Source organism: Dermochelys coriacea, chromosome 26, assembly GCF_009764565.3.
Source record: "Dermochelys coriacea isolate rDerCor1 chromosome 26, rDerCor1.pri.v4, whole genome shotgun sequence".
Taxonomy (NCBI): domain Eukaryota; kingdom Metazoa; phylum Chordata; order Testudines; family Dermochelyidae; genus Dermochelys; species Dermochelys coriacea.
In genome coordinates, this window is record NC_050093.1 from 15,056,812 (window position 1) to 15,077,309 (window position 20,498).

A 20,498-nucleotide genomic window follows, 5' to 3' on the forward strand; every position below is an offset into this window, starting at 1 on the left:
GTAGGGCAGGGGGCTTCCATCTTTCTCAGCCGGAGCCAGAGCAGCCTGAGCTGTCACGGCTCCTCTGGGCCAGAGGAACAGCCCGCCCCCCATACTGCCCTGCGTTAACCCCCAAGAGCAGACCCACCCCCTCCAGGGGGTGACCCAGCTGGCACAGGGCAGGAAACGCCCATCCCAAGGCCCAGGCTAGTCACTTTCCCTCCCCACTCTGAAACCTGTGGGAGTGAAAGGGGGTGCCCAGCCCGGGTGCTCTCCTGGAGGCTGTGGGGGAGATGCTGCTGGAGGGTGGGGCCGCTTTCTGGCACGGTTCATGCAGTGCTGCCCTGCAGTGGGGGGGAGACGGGTGTGGTGTGTGAAAAAGGGAGGGGGGCTGTGAGCCAAGCGCTGGGTGCCCCTCCCGGTGCCAAGCTGCCTTTCCTAGAATACCTGGCGTGATCCAACCAAGCTGTGATCTAGCCCCCCGTCTGCCCCACGTAGCGCAGCCTGCGCCCATGCCCCTCTGCTGTCTTTGCACGGCGCCGGCGTAGCGAGGGCGGCCACAGACCACGCTGCTGCTGCTTGCAAGGGAGCTTTATTCACTTGCCTCTGGGGTGGGGTTGGGCACCCACAGGCCTGGAGCCCCCGCTTGGGGGCTGCAGCCAGAGCAGATCCCTGGCTGCACCAGCCTGTACCTACTGCCTCCTTGTGCCTGTCCTGGCAGGCCTGGGGCCCAGGTGGGGCCACTCTGGGCAGTGACTCAGGGCAGGGGTGCAGGGACCGTTTCCTCTAGCCTTACCCGCCCAGCCCTGGGCGCAGGTTCCTTGCCCTTGCTGGGCGCTGGAGCCTCTACCTGCCGGCGGGTCCTGCTCAAAGCACTGGTCAAAGGGGGGGCAGCCCTGTAGCAAGCCCATGCCGCTGTCTGCTTCGCCCATGTCGCAGGCCCTCCCCTAGAGTGTGAACAGCTCCGTTGGCACCTGGGTACCGGTTCTGGCCAGGCCGCCTGGGCCAGTGGGGGTGAGATGGGGCATAGGGGCCATGCTCCAGTAGCTTCCTGGGCACATGAAATCCAGTCAGGGTGACCCACACAGTCTCAGCCTGACCTGCAGTGCTGAGACGGCGGCTCGCGGCTCGGAGCTGCCCGTGGGCCGGATATGAACCCAGGGCACACTGCAGCCCACCCACTGCACTGCTAGGGGGTCCTAGAAGCTGCCTCCACTCACTGTTAGCCCCATTTACACAGAGGGAAACTGAGGCAAGGGGCAGGACTCACCCAAGGTCAGCAGCAGAAAAGCAGGACCATCTGCCTCTCAATCTGGGCACCTTTCCCCTCGGGCTGGGAGAAGGGCAAGGACCATGCTGGGCAGCCCAGAGCGCAGATGGGGTGGGCGTCTGGGTGCTGCCCAGCTCCAGCCTAACTTGCTGGAGAGTCATGGGTTCCTTGGCCCACATCCTCCCTATCTACCCCCCCCCCCCCGGGCATCTCAACCAGCTTGGCTCCTCCAGGGCCAACAGCGCTCCAGGAACAGCCTCCAGGCAGGCCAGAGGGAGCCGTACCTGTCCTGTGCCAGGCTGTGAAGGGGGCACCCCGCCCCACGAGCCATCAGCCATGTCCTATCCTGCTGCTGTTCCCTGCTGGCTGGAGCCTGAGCCCAGGGGACGCTCATTGCTGTGGGGCTGGCTGCTGGGGGACAAGGGCAAGGCTGGGTGCAGCCTGTCCCCTTGGCCATGAGGGTGCGGGGGAGCAGCAGCAGGAGCCCCTCAGGCCCTAGTACAAGGAGGGGCCAGGCCCTGCCAGCCCGTGGCCGGGGGGGGGGGCAGGCCTGCACACCGTTGGGAGGCACTCATGGCCAGAAGCTGGCCCAGGGCACAGACTGACAGTGGGAACGGCTGAGGGCAAGAGGTTCCCCCCCGTTTGTCCCCATCAGCCAGGAACCTGGGACTGGGCCCTGCCGCCTCCTCTCACTGCACCATGCTCTACCCCCCAGGGCCAGGTCAGCCTCTCCCTGCAGTTAGTGGTCACCCCCAGCTCAGCCCCATGCCTCGAGCTGACTCGGGTGCAGTGGGAGCTGCATGCTTAGGCCCCGGAGGCAGCAGTGTTCCCTACAGCACACAGCCTTGGGAAGGCCGCAGGGCTTGCCTGCCCAGGGAGAGGTGGGGGGTCCGCTCAGACCCCAAGGCAGTGCCTCTCCTTTTGCTGCTGGCCACAGGGAGATGAGTGAGGCTGGGAGAAACAGCAGGACTCCTGGGTTCATCACCAGCTCTTCCACTAACCGGCTATGTGGCCATGGGCAAGTCTTAGCCCCTCCATGCCTCAGTTTCCCTAAGGGACAGCAAGTGACTCACCTGGCCAAGGGGAAGCTCCAGGGAAAGGGACGCATCCCCATGGGACCAGGAATGGGGGAGCATCAGGGTCAATCCTCTGCCTAGGACCAGCCTCAAACCTCACCTCACCCCACCCCAAGGGCACCCCCAGGATGGGTGGCACTATCCCGTTTACTACCTGAAAGGGGGTTTCAAAGAGGATGGCTCTAGACTGTTCTCAATGGTAGCAGATGACAGAACGAGGAGTAATGGTCTCAAGTTGCAATGGGGAAGGTTTAGATTGGATATTAGGAAAAACTTTTTCACTAAGAGGGTGGTGAAACACTGGAATGCGTTACCTAGGGAGGTGGTAGAATCTCCTTCCTTAGAGGTTTTTAAGGTCAGGCTTGACAAAGCCCTAGCTGGGATGATTTAACTGGGACTTGGTCCTGCTTTGAGCAGGGGGTTGGACTAGATGACCTTCTGGGGTCCCTTCCAACCCTGATATTCTATGATTCTATGATTCTATGATCCCCAGGTATGGGTGCTGTGTGAGGATGAGCACAGGGAGCACCGGGGTAGCTCAGGGCAGCGCCCTGGTCCCCGTCCCCCCCGGTGGTCACTGGTGTGTGTGTGGGGTGGGGGGGGAATGAACGTTGGTTCTGCTACGTCAGTGCTGCCGAGGGGGGTGCTGCCGGTTGGCACACGCCTGCAAGGTTTGCCGGATGCCCCTCTGCCAGTCCTTCACCAGATCCACGGGTCGCAGGGCCTCCTGTGGGGAGCCAACATCGTTAGGTTGCCAATGGGCACGAGTCCCTTCCCCGGCACACACTACGCAAGCAGTCCGGGGATGGGGCAGAGCCCGCTGGCCAGGGCAGTGCTGTGCAGGCAGCATGGGGGGATCTCTCCCCAGGGGATCCTGCAATCAGCCAAGACTCCAATGGGAGCAGGAACACCCAGGCTGAAGGGCTTGAGCAGGGCTCACAACACTTGTTCCATGTCTGAGCACGAGCTCCTGGCCACGATCCCAAAGCTGGGCTAGAACCCAGGAGTCCTGGCTCCCCAGCCCCGCTGCTGTGACCGACTAGCCCCCCCCCCCTCCCCCAGAGCTGGGATAGAACCCAGGAGTCCTGGCTCCCTCTTCAGGGTAGGGTTCTGCCTGGCCTCGCTCCGGGGGTGGCTGTTTTCTACCATTGGTTGCAGCCCCTGCCCTCCCAAGCTGCCCCCGGGGGAGCCCCACATGGTGCTCACCTGGTTCCGGACGCTGAGATTGGCACCGTACATCAGCAGAGTCTTCAAAGCCTTGAAGCGGCCCAGCCGGATGGCGTCGTGAATGGGCGTGTCCCCCTCCTGCCAGCCAAAGGCACGGGCAGCTCAGCGGACAAGAACACATGCCTGGCACTGCCCCCTGCCCTGCCGCAATGCAGCTGCCTCTGGGGCCCTGTGCGGCGCCCAGCCAGCCCAGGGTACAAGCCACAGCTCAGTGCCTGCTCCCTGGACCCTGCAGCATCAGCCAGGGCCCCCGCCCAGGGCTCTGGGCTGTGCCCCGCGGAGCGAGGCTGGGGGCTCCGGCCCCGGACTGCTACCTTGTCCTGGGCATCAATCTCGGCCCCACAGGCGATCAGGTGCTCAGCGCACTCACAGTGCCCGGTCCGGACGGCCACGTGCAGCGCCGTGCTCCTCAGCTGCAGGGAAACAAGGGCCCGTTACCATGGCGACACCCATGGGGTGCACACCCCTCCCCACAGCCCCGAATGCCCGGCTCCTAGCGCCACCCCCTCCCCAAGGTCATAGAATCATAGACTATCAGGGTTGGAAGGGACCACAGCAGGTCATCTAGTCCGACCCCCTGCTCAAAGCAGGACCAATCCCCAATTTTTGCCCCAGATCCCTAAATGGCCCCCTCAAGGATTGAACCCTGGGTTTAGCAGGCCAATGCTCAAACCACTGAGCTATCCCTTCCCCCTCCACAGCATGTTTGGGCAGGGAGCTCGGACCAGGCCCCAGCCGGCGCCAGGGCCACCCTCGCCTTTAACCTGGAGGGGCAGCTGGGGGTCCTGTCCGTCCCAGCGCCCCTGCTCCCTGGGGGGCGCCCACCCTGCTGGACAGAGTGCTGGGCCTGTCCAGCTATGCGAGCCGGGCCAGGCCCAGAGTGGGGAGGGAGCTGCCGGCTGGCCTGGACAGCTTGGGGCCAGCCCCTGTCTCCACTGATCCGGCTCACCTCTGCATCACACCCCAGTTTAGGACAGGAAGTGAAGGGAAATAAAGGTGGCTGGACGCAGGGTGAGAGCCAAGGAAAGGCTGGCATCAAAATGGGACCCAGCGCAGGGAAGGCGCCTGCCCCATTGGTGCTGGAAACCCCCCCCCCAGCAGAGCCCCCAGTGGGACCCTTGTGCCTTACCACAGCTGGCCCCGGTGCTGACCCCTCTCGGCTGCCAGCCCCAGCCCCTCACCTTGTCCCGCGTGGAGATCTTGGCTCCTCTGTCCAGCAGGCGTTTGAGAATCTCCAGGTGCCCCCCGCGGCAGGCCCAGAGCACGGGCGTGGCCTCCAGCTGGGCAGAGAAAAGGCAGAGTCAGGCACCGGGGGAGCAGGGCACCGGGCTGCTCGGGGACACGGACTCTGGGCCCCAAGTCACAGCGCCCCGGGGGGCTGCGGGGCACCAGTGCTCATGCCTGGTTGTGAGGGTCTCTAGGTTTGCCAGCCCTTGGGAATGACTCACAGAGCAGGACCTGGGGGGTCTGACCCCACCAAGCGCCCTGGCCATGGGACCCGGCAGGGGGACGGCTCAGTGGGCACCAGACGCTCGCTCACCATATCCCTGGGCTCCAGCCTGGCTCCAGCCGCCAGCAGCTTGTCCACGAGTTCCGTGTGGCCCCGGAGGCAGGCCCAGTGCAGCGCCGTGCACCTGAACTGCAGCAGAGACCCGTGTCACCCGGCACCAGACAACCCCACCTGCTCTCAGCGCTGGATCCCCGCTGCCCTCCTGCCTTGGGGAGTACAGCCCTAGCTCCCCAGGAGCCAGGCACCAGATCCCCTCTCCCCCCCCCACACACACACGCTCCAGGTGCTAGACCCCCCCCCCGCACACACATGCTCCGGGTGCTAAACCCCCCCCGCACACACACACTCCGGGTGATAGATCCCCACACACACACACACACATGCTCCGGGCACTAGATCCGCAGGCTGGGAGCCGGCAGGTTCGAACTGCCGGAGGGCTCAGGCTCTGGAACAGCCCCCCAGGGGCATTGCTGGCCAAACACCATCACTGGTTTGAAGCGAGCACAGGACAAACGGACGAGAGGGGGCGTCCATTGGCCGGGGCGTTTGGGACCATGGCAGGCTGGGCGGGTTGAGCTCCCATGTGCCTAAAGCTCATGCTTCAGGTACCAGCTGGCCCCCGTCAGGGTCAGGAAGAGATCCCCCGTCCCCGCAGTGTATTCTGGGAGGTTAAACAGGGGGCAGCCCCAGTGGAGATGGGCCAGTGGGGAGGGCCGGGCTCTGCGGGGGCACCGAGCTCTCTCTGTCTCAGGCGCATGGCTGGCCAGGTCTGGCTCACACCCCTGGTGGCCTGGGCGGGGTCAGGAAGAAATTTCCCCCAGGTTAGGCGCAGGGACCTTGGGAGCTTGTCATCTTCCTCTGTGGCGTGGGGGGGGGGGTCCCTTGCCAGGTTGTATCTCACATCATCATTCCCTGCCACTGCGGGGCACCGGGTATCTCAGTCCCTCCTGTTCTCCGTCTGGGGCACATGCCAGCCCAGGCTCCTCAGGGCTGGGATCTTTGGTTATTGGGTGTGTGGGTGCAGAGGGTCAGACTGGGTGAGCTGGTCCCTTCCGTCCTTAAGCTCTCTGACACCCCCGCCATCCCGAGGCCCTAGTTCCCCCCCGCCCATACACACGTGTGCGCTGCCCCCCTCCCACCCCCCGCCAGGCTGTGCACACCCTCCCCCAAGGCGCGTTCTGCTGGGGGAGCCCAGACAATCAAAGGCCACAGCTGGATCCCCCCAGCCACGGAGCGCCAGCCTGAGCAGGGGACATCCCGTGGCACCTGGAGGGGCTCAGCAGCAGGCTGGGCTTATGGTGATAACCAGCTTTGCTCAAGGCACGTCCTGGGTTAAAGCCCCAGAACCCAACCTTCCCCCCGCCCTCACACCTGGTCGTGAGCATTGGGGTCCCCGCCGTCTGCCAGGTACTTGTCAATCATGGGAACCTGGTTCTCCAGCACCGCCTGCAGGAACCGCGCAGCATCCACAGGCTCCACCTAGGGAGGACAGGGAGGGGTGAATGCCCGGGCAGTGCCCCCCACCCCCCAGAGGCACTGCCCAGCTGGCTCAGAGCATCTTGCCAGCATCCCCCCCATTCCCCCTGAGGGCTGCAACTCCAGCCTGCATGTGGGCTGGTGCCGCTGGCCCTGCCCACTCCGTGTGCTGTGAATCCCCTGAGCCGCGAGGCCCAGCCACCGCTGGAGGGGGGCAGAGCAGCCCCCGAGGAGGGGTCACTGGCTCCAGACTAGCGCAGCTGGCTGGGACCGAGTGATCTGTGCCCCCTGTGGCCTCGCCCCCATCCCAGGCCGGGCGGCAGGGGCGTCGCTCACCGTCACTGCCGGCTCTGGCTCCTTGGGGCGGACCACCCGTGTCCGGTTCTTCTTGTGCTTCCACAGCCTCACAATGTCCTCCAGGTCTTGGAGACTCTCCAGCCGCACCCGGGAGCTGTTGAGTGTCTCAAGCTGGCCGGGGGAGGTCAGAGAGCAGGTTAGGGCAGAGCCAGCAGTGCCTGGTGCCGGCCCCAGCTGCCCAGGAGAGTGGACAGGATCTGGGGCCATGCCACACCCAGCTGGGGTTGTCCTGAGCACAGGACAGGAACTGGGCACTCGGTCCCCCCAGGGACATCTAGGCCCGTCTGAGCTCCTGGCACAAAGTCAGGTCAAGGGGGTCAGATTCTAAGACGAGGGGGAGAGCTAGAGTCCCCCAGACACCTGGTTCCACCAGCCTAGGGAGACCACCGCTGGGCCGGCAGGGGCTGCAGGTCGGGAGTGAGGGGCACCACCAGAGAAGGGGGGGAGCCCAGGGCTGGGACGGCAGGGGCTGTGGGTCGGGAGTGAGGGGCACCACCAGAGAAGGGGGTGGGGGAGCCCAGAGCTGGGGCCTAAGAGGGCTGGAGGCCGGGACTCAGGGGCTCCAGCAGAGCTGGAGGGAAGCCCAGGGCTGGGACGGCAGGGGGCTGCGGGTTCGGAGTGAGGGGCACTAAATGCCATTCTGCCCTTCACAGAGCAGGACAAGCAAGCACAGAGTTCACAGAGCTAGACACCTGGACTGGGGAAAGACCCTATGGATCCTATAGGATCCTGTCCCGGGAGTCCCCTTGTGGCCACACAGGAGATGCACCCCCCCACCCTGCCAGGGGCCAGCCGCTCACCTTCTTCCTCCTCTCTTCCTTCACCTTCTGCTTCTCCTTGCTGACGGCATCCCGCACCCCGGCCACGCCGCGCCGCCAGCCCTCTGGCTCCTGCGCGGCTCCCCTCGCCAGCACCTCGAAGGCCCGCACCGTCCCCTCATACCTGTCGCCACTTACCTGGGGAGAAGGGGGGACAGGAAAGGTAGAGGGTGGAGCCAGGGCATGAAATGTAGGAGATGGGGCATCCCCATGGGACATGGGGCCTTTCCCCTCTAGGGGGCACCGGCTCCCATCTGACCCCAGGGTGGGCAGGGACTGGCTGGCTCAGGGCGGCAGAGAATGGGACATGGGGGCCTTTCCCCTCCAGGGACACTGGTTCCAGCCCCAGGGCTTGGACTGGCTGTCTCGGGGGGCAGGGAATGGGACACGGGGCCTTTCCCCTCTGGGGGGTGCTGGCTCCCATCCAGCCCCAGGACGGAGACTGGCTGGCTCAGGGGGCAGGGAATGGGATGCACCTTTCAAACATGAATAAAAACTCGGGGGGGGGGGGTTAGTGAGGCCAGGCTTCTCTACAGCTGGGAAAGAGGCACAGAGTAGGGGCGGGACATGGCAGAGCCGGAGCCTGGCTCACAGGAGGACCCTGGGAGAGGAGGCTGGAAGTGCTAAGCCCGGCTCCCCATGACTAGCTCCGCGCTCCCCAGCCGGTGCCAAGTGTGGGGGTGGGAACGGGACATTCCCAGGTCGCTGGACCCTTGGCAGGCCTGGCTCCGGGCTGTGCACGGCTCTCCCCGGATCACTCGCTCCCTGGCTGGCTGGGCCCTGCTCGCCCAGGGGAAGGGGGTGTCCAGTCCCTGCTCTGCCTTCTCCCGTCATGGCTGCCCGGGCGCCCCGCTGGCTGCGGCTGGCATTCCGGCCGTGCACCTGTCCGGGCCCTGGGCAGCGTCAGCCCCTATTTATACCCGCTCCAGGGGCTGGGGCCCGCCTGAAATAAACAGCGCGTGTGGTGGATGCTGCCCAAGGGCAAACAAGTGCCAACAAGCCTGGAGGGCCGGGGGCCAAGGGGCAGCAGGGGGCACCCAGCCCACCCTGGGGAGACCGAGCCAGCAACCCACAAACAACAGTCCAGTCCCACAGCGGCCTTGGCCCAGCCCAGGACCAGCGCAGGGGCCGCCCAAACAGCCCCTGTGGCACCGAGCATCAGCTCCCCCAGCCCCCTCGTCCCTGGGGCTTTAGCCAGGCACCAGACCCAGGCAAGTGGGGAGGTGCAAAGGGGATCCCACCAGACCCGCCCTGTCGGGACTGAGGAGATCACAAGGGCAGCGGGTGACCTGGGGGCAGTGCCCTGTTCTGGAGGGTGGGGGGGACAAGCTCCCTGGCACAGTCCCCTGCATTCCCCCAAGGGCTCAGCTACAACTCCACAACCCCCCCCCACCTGCCACCTCACCGCAATGGGGGGCGGCAACCCAGTGGGGCCCCCAGCCGGGTCTGGCCCCAGCAAAGCCACAGCCCAGCGCCCTGGAGACCTCCGGGTTGGCTGGGCTGTGGCAATGACACAGGACGCTGCCGCTGGGAGCAGACATTCGCCCCATAACCAGCCCCCCCCCCCCCGGACACGGGGTCAATCCAGAGGCCCCCTCCCCTCTCCTAAGGAGAGTCCAGCTGGGACCGCCCCGCACCCAGCCTCGGCCCGCAGACGAGGGGGCTGCGCACGCCCCCCGGACGGGGCTTGTGCTAATGCAGCCACCTCTGGGGTGAAGCGCAGCAGCCGCGCTGGCCAGGACGGGGCAGCGAGTTGACCCAAGGGCTCCGGCCGGTCCCAGCAGCGCAGCGTCCCCAGTCCCGCACAGGCGGGTCCCCCGGGGCCTCGGGCCGGACACCGCGCCCCCCCGGCCCCGCCACAAGCCGGGGCACCCCCCGCTCACCAGCTGCTGGACGCTGATGAGCTCCATGGTCCACCCGCGCCCGGCTCGCCCCACCCCGCTGCTTTTATCCCAGCGGCGGGTCCGCCCCCCACCCCCTGCGCCGGCCCCCAGTGACCCGCCCGGCTCCGCCTCGGGCTCCCCGCCGGCGGGCCACGGGCAGCGCCGGCCCGGCCCCAGAGCGAAGGGAGCGGTGCGGGGCCCCCAGGGCCCTGCAATGGGGGGGCCCTGGCCGGTCAACGCTCCCCAGAGAGCCCCGGGAACAGCCCTGAGCCCTTCTAGCACCCCCACCCCCTCAGAGCCCGTTGCCAGCAGCCATCACCGCCCCCCCCCAGCGGGGACACTGAGGCACAGAGCTGGGGCAAAGGCCTGGCCGAGGCGGGACTAGAACCCGGCTCTCCTGCCGTGCTAGGCTGGCAGGTAACCCCCCAGCCACGCTGCCCCTGGGCCTGCCCCGCGCCTCAGCACCAGGGAGACGGGCCCAGGGACCAGCGCAAGACCCGGGGCAGGGAGCAGGCGTCTGCCCCCACCAGGGGCTAGTGGGACGATGTGCCCAGCCCAGCCCCCAGGAGCCAGCCTTGGCCCAGCCCCCTGTGCCAGGCGCTGCACAGGGCACGGAACAGAGACGGTCCCCGCCCCACACTGCTCCCATCTCCGTGTAGGTTAGTCAGGGTGAGTTTGTACAAAAAAGGGACGGTGCAGTTTGTGAGGGATTTATTATGAATTTATGCCCTGCCCTGCCAGCATGTCGCCCACCCCCCAGAAACAGGGCAGCTCCCAAACACACTACACACTGCAGGGCAGGCGCTCAGCAGGGGGCTGGGGCTGGCACTCGGGGGGCACGGTGCTGCAGGGAGCAGGGCGGGCACTCAGCGGGGGCGCTCTCCCCTGGAGGTTGGGGCTGGCACTCGGGGGGCATGGTGCTGCAGGGAGCAGGGCGGGCTCTCAGCAGGGGGCGCTCTCCCCTGGAGGTCAGGGCTGGCACTAGGGGGCACGGTGCTGCAGGGAGCATGGTGGGCTCTCAGCAGGGGGCGCTCTCCCCTGGAGGTCGGGGCTGGCACTAGGGGGCACGGTGCTGCAGGGAGCAGGGCGGGCGCTCTCGCCTGGAGGTTGGGGCTGGCACTCGGGGGGCACGGTGCTGCAGGGAGCAGGGCGGGCTCTCAGCAGGGGGCGCTCTCGCCTGGAGGTCGGGGCTGGCACTAGGGGGCGCAGTGTTGCAGGGAGCAGGGCGGGCGCTCAGCAGGGGGCGCTCTCCCCTGGAGGTTGGGGCTGGCACTCGGGGGGCACGGTGTTGCAGGGAGCATGGTGGGCTCTCAGCAGGGGGCACTCTCGCCTGGAGGTCAGGGCTGGCACTAGGGGGTGCAGTGTTGCAGGGAGCAGGGCGGGCGCTCAGCGGGGGCGCTTTCCCCTAGAGGTCGGGGCTGGCCCTGCTCCCTGTGATGCTGCTGGCCATCATGAGGCTCAGCATCCACTTCCCAGCCCCTGCACCCGCCCTCCATGCAGCTTCCACTGACCACAGCTTGGGGGGCTCTGCTGGACCCTCCCTGGGAGACAGGGCAGCCCCCCTGTTCCACCTCCGCTTAGCGCTGGGAATGGGTGGGAGGGGTGGCTCTCTGTGGGCCTATGGTTAAGGGGGGGTTCCTTTAGCATGGGGGGGGAGTAGAAGAAGCCACCCTGCCCCCAGCCAGATCACTGTGCAATAGATGGGGAGGGGTCTGGGCTTCTCTCCCCCTTTTTCCTCTTTGGTCCAGCTGTGAGCAAGTCAGGAGGGTATGTTTGCAGGACCCCATCCCAGCCTGCTTCCTGCTGGGGCGGAGAGGGGATGGAGCGGGGCAGAACAGCAAGGGGATAGAGGAGTGGGCAACACAGGGCAGGGGTGGGCACTAGCAGAGGGCAGATGCCCTGCAGGACCCCAGAGACCAGCCCCTTGGGACGGATGTGGCAGGGGACTAGGTGGGGAAGAGTTAATGGTGCTGAAGCCCAACATCCTGGCACCAGATCCTTGGGGGCTCCAGTTCCCCAGCCCAGTGCCAAGGACTAAAATAGCTCCACAAAGGGGGACAACCTATCCCAGCCCCCCCTCTCCCCCATCTCAGGGTTGTGGGCACAGAGAGGAGCCCACGGCAGCCCTAGCCATGGTGCCAGGCCAGAAATCCCAGCAGACACTGCCTGGCACCACGCTGCCATCTGCTCTGGGCATGGAGCAGGCCACGGGCCTTCACCCCAGTCAGACTCCTCCTCCCAGTGGTTGTGAGCCTGCAGCCCCTGCATGACGGGGTCCGTGGTGCCCAGCACAGGGGACCAGCCCATGCCTGTCTCTCAATGCCCACAACCAACATGGCTGCCTCAGATTCCCGCCAGAAGTGTGGCCCTGGGAGCCTGGCTCAGGGCTGGGCGGTGGTGCCTGGCTCATGCAGAGGGCTGGACACAGGTCCCTACCCCCCAAAGGCCCACCTTGCCGCCAGCCACTGCAGCTGCCTGAGAGCGGAGCCAGAAGCCTCTTCCCTGCCTGCGGAGGCCAGGTTAGCACGTCGGGAGCCCCGGTGTGGCGACACCAGCAGTGCAGGCTGGGAGCAGGGGCACCCCGGCGGCTCCGGGTGTCCTGCCGTCTCGCTGGACTCCCCTTGATCTCAGCCCCCGAACGTGGCTCCCCGCAGCCAGTGACACGTACAGGGTTTATAGCGGTTCCCTCCTTTTCCCTGCCTAGCTGTGCCCGTTCCCCTGTCCCGCCGCCACCCCAGTGGGGCGCGCGCCCAGATCACCCCAGGGCTGCACACTCAGGGACAGCTCGGGAGATGGCCCAATGGCAGCACCGGCTGCAATCCCGCAGCAGGCCAAGCGGGGAGACAAAGCACAGAGCACCCTGGCGCAGCGCCACCCCGCCGCGCGCTGCCCTCAGGGCTCCAGAAGGTCCCGCAAGGCGCTGCTGCCGGGGACCAGGTCACGTGCTCTCCTGGCCCTCCTGTCCCGGACGCCCTTCAGCCCCGGGCTGTGCTGCAGCAAGAGCTCACAGAGCTCACGGTGGCCTCTCTCGGCGGCCTGCGAAAGGAGAGCAGGAGTGAGGCAGGGCGCACGCTCCCGTGGCCCGGGGGGCAGGGTACGGCACGGACCCTAAGGGAGTATTCGCCAGACCAGGATGCCCGTGGAAGAAGGAGACGTCTCTTGTCAGCAAAGGGGAGAGAACCAGGGCCCAGCTGGGGGGCAGGACAGGGCGCAGCCCATGCCTCACCCACAGCCTCCAATCGAACCACCTCGGCCCTGGGGCCCGGGAACAGAACCTGCAGCTGCTGCTCCGCAAACAGGACCTTCCCAGCTCTAGACATGTGGCATTGTCTGCTCCAGCCAGCAGAAGGCGAGCGACACACCTGCTGGGGCAGGTCTGCCTGCAGGGGGCAGTGCTGTGCACTCAGACCCCCGCCCGCAACGGGGATCGACAAGGGGACAGCGGGGGGAGGAGCCCCAGCCCCGCACCTTATGCAAACTTGTCATGCCGTCGTCATCCACGATCCCGGGGTCGGCTCCGTGGGCCAGCAGCAGCCTGGCCACATCCACGTGGCCGCAGTAGCTGGCTCGGTGCAGGGCGGTGGCCCCACCGTGGGTCTGGGCGTTGCACCGGGCCCCACTCTGCAGCAGGAACTGGCAGACGGCTCCGTGCCCGTTGCGGCTGGCGTAGTGCTTTGAAACACAGGGAAGAGGGCACCTCAGGAGCCGCCTCTGCACGCTCAGCTCCTTCCGCCCCCCACACCTCAAAGTGCTCTGCCCACCCAGCCCCGGGACGCCTCGGTCTGCACTGAAGTGCAGCTGGCTCTGGGGAGGGACACCATGATCACAGCCCAGCTCGCAAGACAAGCTTCCAGGGGATCTGACTATTTAAGAACCTCCATTTAATCCCTCATCCAAGCCATGGCTTTTTAGCACCAGGCAGGGCGCGGGCACACAGCTCTCGTCCCGAGTTCAAGCTCTGGGTCCAGCCCTGCGGCCTTGGGTAAGTAACGCTCGCCTGCTCTCCCCCAGGGGAACGGCATCCCCTAGGGAATCCCACCAGCCCTCCACCACGAGGTCTCCCAGCCAAGTCCTCAGCCAGCTCGGTAAATCCCAGGCCTTGTCTACAGGCAGACGCCACACCGGCGAGAGCGGAGCTCAGCGGGTGCCAGCCGTGGCCAGCGTGGGCCCAGCCCCGGGGGGATCCCCTTGGACCTGCGCTCAGGCAGGTGGCCACGGATTGAAGAGCGTCCGCACACAGAGTGCGCCAGGTTAGCTGTCCGGGGTCAACCCCCTCTCTAGCTAAGCTGGCATCGGTGGGTGGGGGCCGGGCGACGAGATCACAAGGCTGGATCCCATCCCTGTCTCCCCTTTGAGCCCAGCTAGCTGGCACCCTGGGCACCCTCCTCCCCCACAGGCTCTGTGCCCTCGTGCCCCCGGGGTGAGGCTGAGCGACAGGGTGGTTACGTCTTCCCGGGGGCCGGAGCTTTCCACCGAGTCCAGCCCTGGCCCCACGGGGGCCCGCACCCCCGAACCCCTCCCATCTCCCCCCAGCCCCAGGCCGACCCCGGGACTCTTTGGCCCCTCAGCGGGCCAGGGGCTGGTCAGGCCCATCAGGAGCTGGGGCCCAGCACGCTCGTGTCACCCTTGCCCTGCCCCGGGGAGTCTCCCCCAGCCCCGTCACCCCCAAAGGGGGGCCCGGCCGAGGCACTTACCAGGGCGGTGTAGCCGGCCAGGTCGGGCTGGCTGGGATCCACCCGCTTCCCCACCAGGAGCTTCCGCACCCGCCCCAGGTCCCCGTCCAGGGCGGCCGACCAGACCCCTAGAGAGAGAGGCGAGATGTGGGGCCCGGGCGTGGGGGAGGGGCCAGCCCCCCATCAGCCCCGCCCCGCCCCCCAGCCGGGCTTCAGCACCCGGGCCGCCCCCCGGGACAGATCATCACCCGCTGCCCGGGGCCGGGGGGGGGGGCAGGGCCGCTCCCTGCCCCCCCCCCGGTACCTCGCTCGAAGTCCATCTCCGCCGCGGTCTGGTGCGCGCCGGGCACGGCCGGCCCGTGGGGGCAGCAGGAGCCGGGGGGGCCCGAGGAGGCCATGGGGGGCCCGATCCCCGGGCCGCCGCCTGCGGGGGGGGGGTCTGGGCAGCGGGCACCAGTCTCGGCCCCTCGCCGGCTTGGGCTGGGCGCAGCCCCGGTTCCGGTTCCGGCTGGCGCCGATCGGCCGGCCCCGGGCTCCCGCCGGGCGCCGAGATCCCGCCTCCCGGGCCGGTTCGCCGGACGCGCTGGACCAGCGGAGCCGCCAGGGGGCGCCCGAAGCGCAGGGTCCGGGCGCGCCGGGCGAGGGGCGCCGCTGGGGCCCGGCTCCGCTCCCACCCCGTGCGCCCGGGAGGCCCGAGCCCGGCTCCCCCTCCAGGGGCCCGGGTGTCCGGTGTCTGGTCCCGGGGCCAGCCCAGCGGTGCCAGGCCGGACGCGCTGCCCGGGGCCTGAGTTCAGCGGGCGCCGGCCTCGCCCGCCGCTGGACCCGGGCATGACCCGCAGGACGCTGGCCCCGGGCACGCGGGATGCAAAAAGCCATCGTGGTGCCAGGCTGGGGGTCTGAGACCTCCCGCCCTGCTGCTGCTCCTGGCCCCGGGGTGTCCTGCCCCGCACGTCCTGCCCCCACGGCCACTCCCCCATAGAGCTGCCACGGCGAGGTACAAAACCGGGACCTGCAGGACCCTCCTGAGCCCGTCGCCGTGTGCACCGGGCACCTGGCAGGTTTCCGGGTCAGCAACCTCGCAACGGGGCCGATGCTGGAGAGCCTGGCAGGGGGCAGCCGATCTCCCCGCTGCCTGTGAGGGGCACCTGGGAAACACGGTGTCAGTGGGGTGGGGGGGCTGCTCAGTAACCCAGGCAGGGGCTTTGATCGGGTTGGAATCCCGCACCCCCACCTTCGGTCCAGACACTCAGATCCCAGCAGGTCTCGATGGGGATGGAGAAGAGTTCCTCCCCACCGTGCCAAAGGACAGTGCTAGGATTTGGGCAAGCCCCTCTCACTAGCCCCCCACCCCGAAGCACCAGGCGTCCACACTGCTTGGGCCAAGGCCAGCCTTGGGGTTAGCATCATGCAGAGCCCAGCTTAGGGCCCTGGAGACAAGCAGGCCCCAGAGCTCCAAGGGGAGCAGGGGAGGCCCCTCTAATTTACAGCTTCCCCCCACCTCCCTCTGCTCTCCTGCCCTGCAGACCCATGGCACAAGCCCCAAGCCCAGCCCCTTTCCTTTGGGAGGTCACTCTGCCGCTCCCAGTCCTGTTTTCCCCTCCACCCCCCGGAGCAGGCCATGCTCATATACCTGATCCGTCCAGGTGCCTGCATTACAGTCTGTCCTTGGCCTCCCTCCAGAACAGGATCCCAACCCTGCCAGCAGCGCTCCCAGCTCAAGGAGAGACGTGCTAGAGAGCCATGCAAATGCCCCACCAGCCAGCCCTGGCTAAAGGGGGAGCTCCAGCCCCGCAGCCCTTGGCCTCCCAGCTGTGGCAGCCCTGCCGATCAGTGTAAATTACCAGCCAAGCCTTCCCCAACTCACCGAATGCACACCACCACCAGATGGGCCTGAGCTGAACACGGTGGGGCGGCTCAGATCCCTCCCAGGCTTCTCCCCAGTGGGACAAGGCCCATGCCCCATGGCATGGGCCTTATCCCATCTGGCCGGTGACCTCTGGGGCACGCAGGGAGTGGCTTGTCCTATGCAAGCTCAGCAGCCATCGGCGTGGTTTGGTAACCCCACGTGAGGTGGGGTTCCCAGGCAGGGCAGTCCCTCCCAGCATCCCGGCTGGCACCCTCTGCAGCCGTCGCCCTGTGCTCCCTGCACATTGCCCAAGCGCACCCTGAAATTAACCCACTGGCCTTCCCATTAGGGGAGAGCCCTGACCCCAAATGACAGGCAGCCCTGGCCAGATGCAGCCCGGGTGCCTGTCATTTTGGAGCTCCTTGGCTTAATTACAGCCTCTGTTCAGAGCCGTGGGCTGCTGCTCACATCCGGTGCTGGCGTGGCCCAGCCAGGCCCTCTGATTGCAGCTCGGGGTGAGCAGGAGGCCAGGCAGGCGCTTGCTCGGAGCGGGTCCCCCTGACCTGGAGCCCTGGGGGAAGGTGTTGTGGTTGCAGAGCTGGATTGGGGCACAGGTTCAATTCTCAGCTCTTCTGTGGACTTGTTGGGTGACCCTGTGCCAGTCACTGCTCCTCTCTGCCTCAGTTTCCCCATCTAGAATAGGGCTAATGAACCTTCCCTGTCTCTCTGGTTTACATGGCTTTGGGCAGGCTCTGTCTCTCACTCTGTGTTTGTGCAGGGCCTGGCTCAACAGGCCCCTGATCTCCCCCAGAACCGCAAGGTGCAGCTGTAATTCAGCCGCGCAGGGACTTCATCTTGGGGTTGAGCTAATGCAACCCCTGGAGAGGGAGGAAGGCCAGCCCTGGAGCTCTGTGTCCTGGGTGCAGGCTGGATTGCAATGGATCCTGGCTGATGGCCTTGGCGGGAGCGCATTGCGGGGGTGCCAAGGTATACGCCAGCCATGTCTGGTCCATGTCATGTTGCAGGCTGGTCTGCTGGAAGCTGGCTGGGTCAGAGTGCCGCAGGCTCTGGAACTGGGCTGGGCCCTTCTCTGATCAGTGGCGTTACAGGTACCTTTTTATCCCCCCTGCTGGAGCCTGCCAGGCCCCTCTCACGGTGCCCAGGAGGGGCGGGGAACATGGCCCCCCAGGTGCTGCATACAGGTGCCAGCTGCTCCACATGGCAACAGGCCAGTGCAGCTTGTTGACTAGCAATTTCCCACAGGGCCAGCAACATGCCAGCCGGGACAGGAGGGCCGAGCGATGCATCGTGGGTACTTTGTGGGCTGTTCCAGCTCATTGTAAACAAGAGACGCTTCTCAGGAGGTGGCTGCAAAGAGGGGTGTGTGGGGGGGATCTTTGATCCCCCCCCCGAGGGCCCAGGTCCCTGGCTAAGACCCAGCTGCACCCATAGGCCTAAAGAAAAGGAGTACTTGTGGCACCTTAGAGACTAACAAATTTATTAGAGCATAAGCTTTCATGAGCTACAGCTCACTTAAGTCTCTAAGGTGCCACAAGTCCTCCTTTTCTTTTTGCGAATACAGACTAACACGGCTGCTACTCTGAAACCCATAGGCCTGAATTGCCAGGGTGACACGCTCCCCCGTGGGCCACCAGCAGCTCTGGGGTGGGCTGGGAAGAGCCCAGAGGGGAAGGATCTTCATTGGCCACATTCCATTCCAGCTGTTTCTTGCTGGCCCAGCACAGGTCCCAGCCCCCCCCGCGCCTCCTGGCAGCTCTCAGCCTTCCGGGGAGCCCTGACATTGGGGGGCTGCGAGGAAAGGCCGCGCTGGAGACGAGAAATTCCCCCCACCAAGAAAGGGCCAGCCTGGAGAGATTGCACATGTCCCGGGGCCGCAGGAAGAGGCTATCCTTCCCTGGGGCTACCTGTGCTGGCATCGCCAGCCAGGTTCCCATTGGGGCTCGGCGGGGGAGCGGCTGGCTGGTGCAGGGGGAGCTGGTCTTTCCCACACCCAGCTGCAGCGCTTGCCCTGCCGTAGCCCTGCGTCAGCTTCCCATTAATTGCAGGGCTGCATAACCCTGCCCCGAGGAACTGCCCTTTCCCAGGCTGGGAAGCCAGGGCCATGAGAGCGGAGCTAGGCTCCCCCCAGGAGCTGCCTCTCCCTTGAGCCTAATTCCTCCAGGGGAAATGACCCGATAGGGCAGCGCCAGGAAGGAGAGGCCAGACGGAGCCTGCCCCCGCCATGGAGTCACCGATTCACCTGGGACATGCAAGGTTGCCGCTGACTGGAAGAACTGAGACTAGAACCCAGGAGTCCTGACACTCTGCCCTAACCATTAGTCTGTGCTTCTTCCTGCAGCCTGGCATAGAACCCAGGAGTCCTGACTCCTAGCCCTGTTCCAACCCCTAGCCATGATTGTGCCAACTCCTCTGGGCAGCGGCGACTCAAAACACTTTGCAAAGCTGAGTCAGTATTGTTAGTCCTGGTTCACAGCTGGGGAAACTGAGGCACAGCAAGGGGAAGGGACTTGCCCAAGGTCAGCCAAAGTCAGTGATGGAGCTGGGGATAAAGCCCAGGAGTCCTGACTGTCTCTCCTGCGCTAACCACTAAAGTGCACACCCCTCCCAGCACAGGGAACAGAACCCAGGTGTCCTGACGCCCAGCTCTGTGCTCTAACCATTAGACACGATTGCTGCAGTATCTTTCTTCCTTATGAAGCTTCTTCCTGCGTGGGGTGGGTGTGAAGGAATGAGCGCCCCAGACCTGTGTGGGTCCAGGGGACCTGCCCCGTCAGCATAGTTGAATGGCCCAGCAACGTCCATCTCTGTGTGGGGCCAAGGTCCAGGGGTAGCAGGGAGGGAGGAGCAGGCTGGCCAGAGAAGCCATGGAGAGAACACGGACCCTTGGTGCTTTCCTGCAGGACCAGGGGGGCTCTGCAGCCCCATTTCCCATAATCAAGCATAATCCCTGTGTCTCCATCGGGGACTGGACCCAGCCCCACTGAGCCAGGCACCAGTGCTGGGAAAACCTGTGACCCTGTCCCCGGGCCTGACCCCATCTCCCTCCCCCAGCCCTGCCAGCTGGACAGCGGCCAAGCTGCGCTCCAGGGAGGGCCTGGCTGCCAGGATTCCCAGCGCTGCCCCCTGTGCTCAGAGGGGCGGCTGGGAAAGGCTGGGAACACTCCCGGCGCTCTTATGGGGCACTTATTTTCCCAGCCTAGCTCATGTTTGTTTTCCTTAGCGGGCGGCCCTGGGCTGGGTCTGACGCACGCTCGTGCGTCTCTGCTCGCTTGGGGCCCGGGGCTCCGGCACGATCCCCCCTCCCCCGCACAAAGCAGTGCTGGGGTCACGCTGGCCGCTGGCCCCATGGCAGAGAGGGGCAGGAGACTGGAATTTCCCCATGGAAACCACACGCTGCGGGCACCTGAGGCAGCCCCTGGCCAGAGCCCCAGTGTCCCCAGGAGTGCAATATTGGGGGGCTGAATTCATTAACCTTTGCAAGGGGGGAGGGTGCCCCCAGATGGCAACAGGTGCCCCTGCCCCTCCCCAGCACCTGATGGGTCGACCCGTGCTGGTGTCTCTCTAGAAACACCCCCTGCCTGTTGTCCCACCCTCCCCAGAACCCCAGCAGGCAGAGGGGTGATCCGCCTGCCGAGGGGCTCCACCCACCTTGGGACAGCCCCGGGGGAAGGTCGCCCCTTGGAGGGCTGGTGGGGAGCGGCCCAGCCCCGGGACACGCCACTGTTACACAACCTGCTTCCCAGAAGTTCTCGTCAGGGCAGGAAGATAAAGGGCCAGTGAGGACGTGCAAAGGCAGAGCCACCACGGCTTGGCCCGTGGGAGTCTGCCCCGGGCCCCTGGCATGGCCACCACCGGCAGGCAAGGCAGCACCTCGCCCACCACCTGGGGGCTCTGAGAGCAGGCCCAGCAAAACCCCACTGGCAGGGCCCAGGGTACACAGACAGCCACGCTGGGGGCCCCTCAGTGGGAGGGTGAGGGATGAGCTGGCATCAGGACACAACTCCACACCCAGCATACACCCTCCTGTCCCACAGCCCGGGCTTCCCGGCAGCTCCTGCCTCCCTCCCACTCCTCCTTGACATCCCCCAGCCTCTGTGCAGCTGGCAAGGGCCCAGCATGGCCACATCCGCTGTGCTGCACGCCTGGAGCGGGGTGTAGCCCCTCACATGCCCAGAGGCAGGGACCTACCCCAACCACCTGCTCTGAGGCAGGACCAGGAGTCAGGGTTCCTGGGTTCTCCTTTTCGTTTGGTTGCTCACTGGCTGGGTGGCCTGAGCTGGCTCTGCCTCGGTTTCCCCAGCTGTAAGGGGTCGGCGGAAGGAGCAATGCTACGCTCCCGTGAGGATCAGTTATGAGGGAAGC

The 20,498-nt window shown here is 66.2% G+C and overlaps 2 protein-coding genes across 3 annotated transcripts; both read right to left on the reverse strand.

The window, feature by feature from the left end:
• Nucleotides 1-1,364: 1,364 nt before the first annotated feature.
• ANKRD23 (ankyrin repeat domain 23) lies at nt 1,365-9,656 on the reverse strand. 2 transcript variants are annotated; one of them, XM_038384775.2, is made up of 9 exons: nt 9,597-9,656; nt 7,696-7,851; nt 6,875-7,006; nt 6,434-6,541; nt 5,093-5,191; nt 4,734-4,832; nt 3,867-3,965; nt 3,532-3,630; nt 1,365-3,052 (listed from the first exon to the last, which is right to left on the reverse strand). In XM_038384775.2, exons 1-9 carry the CDS (start codon nt 9,621-9,623, stop codon nt 2,951-2,953), a joined length of 921 nt encoding a protein of 306 aa, XP_038240703.1. In that variant the 5' UTR covers nt 9,624-9,656; the 3' UTR covers nt 1,365-2,950. The 2 variants fall into 2 exon arrangements, with proteins under 2 accessions (XP_038240703.1, XP_038240702.1); XM_038384774.2 differs by lacking the exon at nt 9,597-9,656 and having other exon boundaries at nt 7,696-9,188.
• Nucleotides 9,657-10,207: 551 nt separating this feature from the next.
• Nucleotides 10,208-14,784, reverse strand: ANKRD39 (ankyrin repeat domain 39). Its single transcript, XM_038384778.1, has 4 exons — nt 14,574-14,784; nt 14,291-14,397; nt 13,065-13,268; nt 10,208-12,632 (listed from the first exon to the last, which is right to left on the reverse strand). The coding sequence occupies exons 1-4, from the start codon at nt 14,665-14,667 to the stop codon at nt 12,489-12,491; spliced, it is 549 nt and encodes a 182-aa protein (XP_038240706.1). The 5' UTR covers nt 14,668-14,784; the 3' UTR covers nt 10,208-12,488.
• Between the last annotated feature and the right edge of the window lie 5,714 nt (nt 14,785-20,498).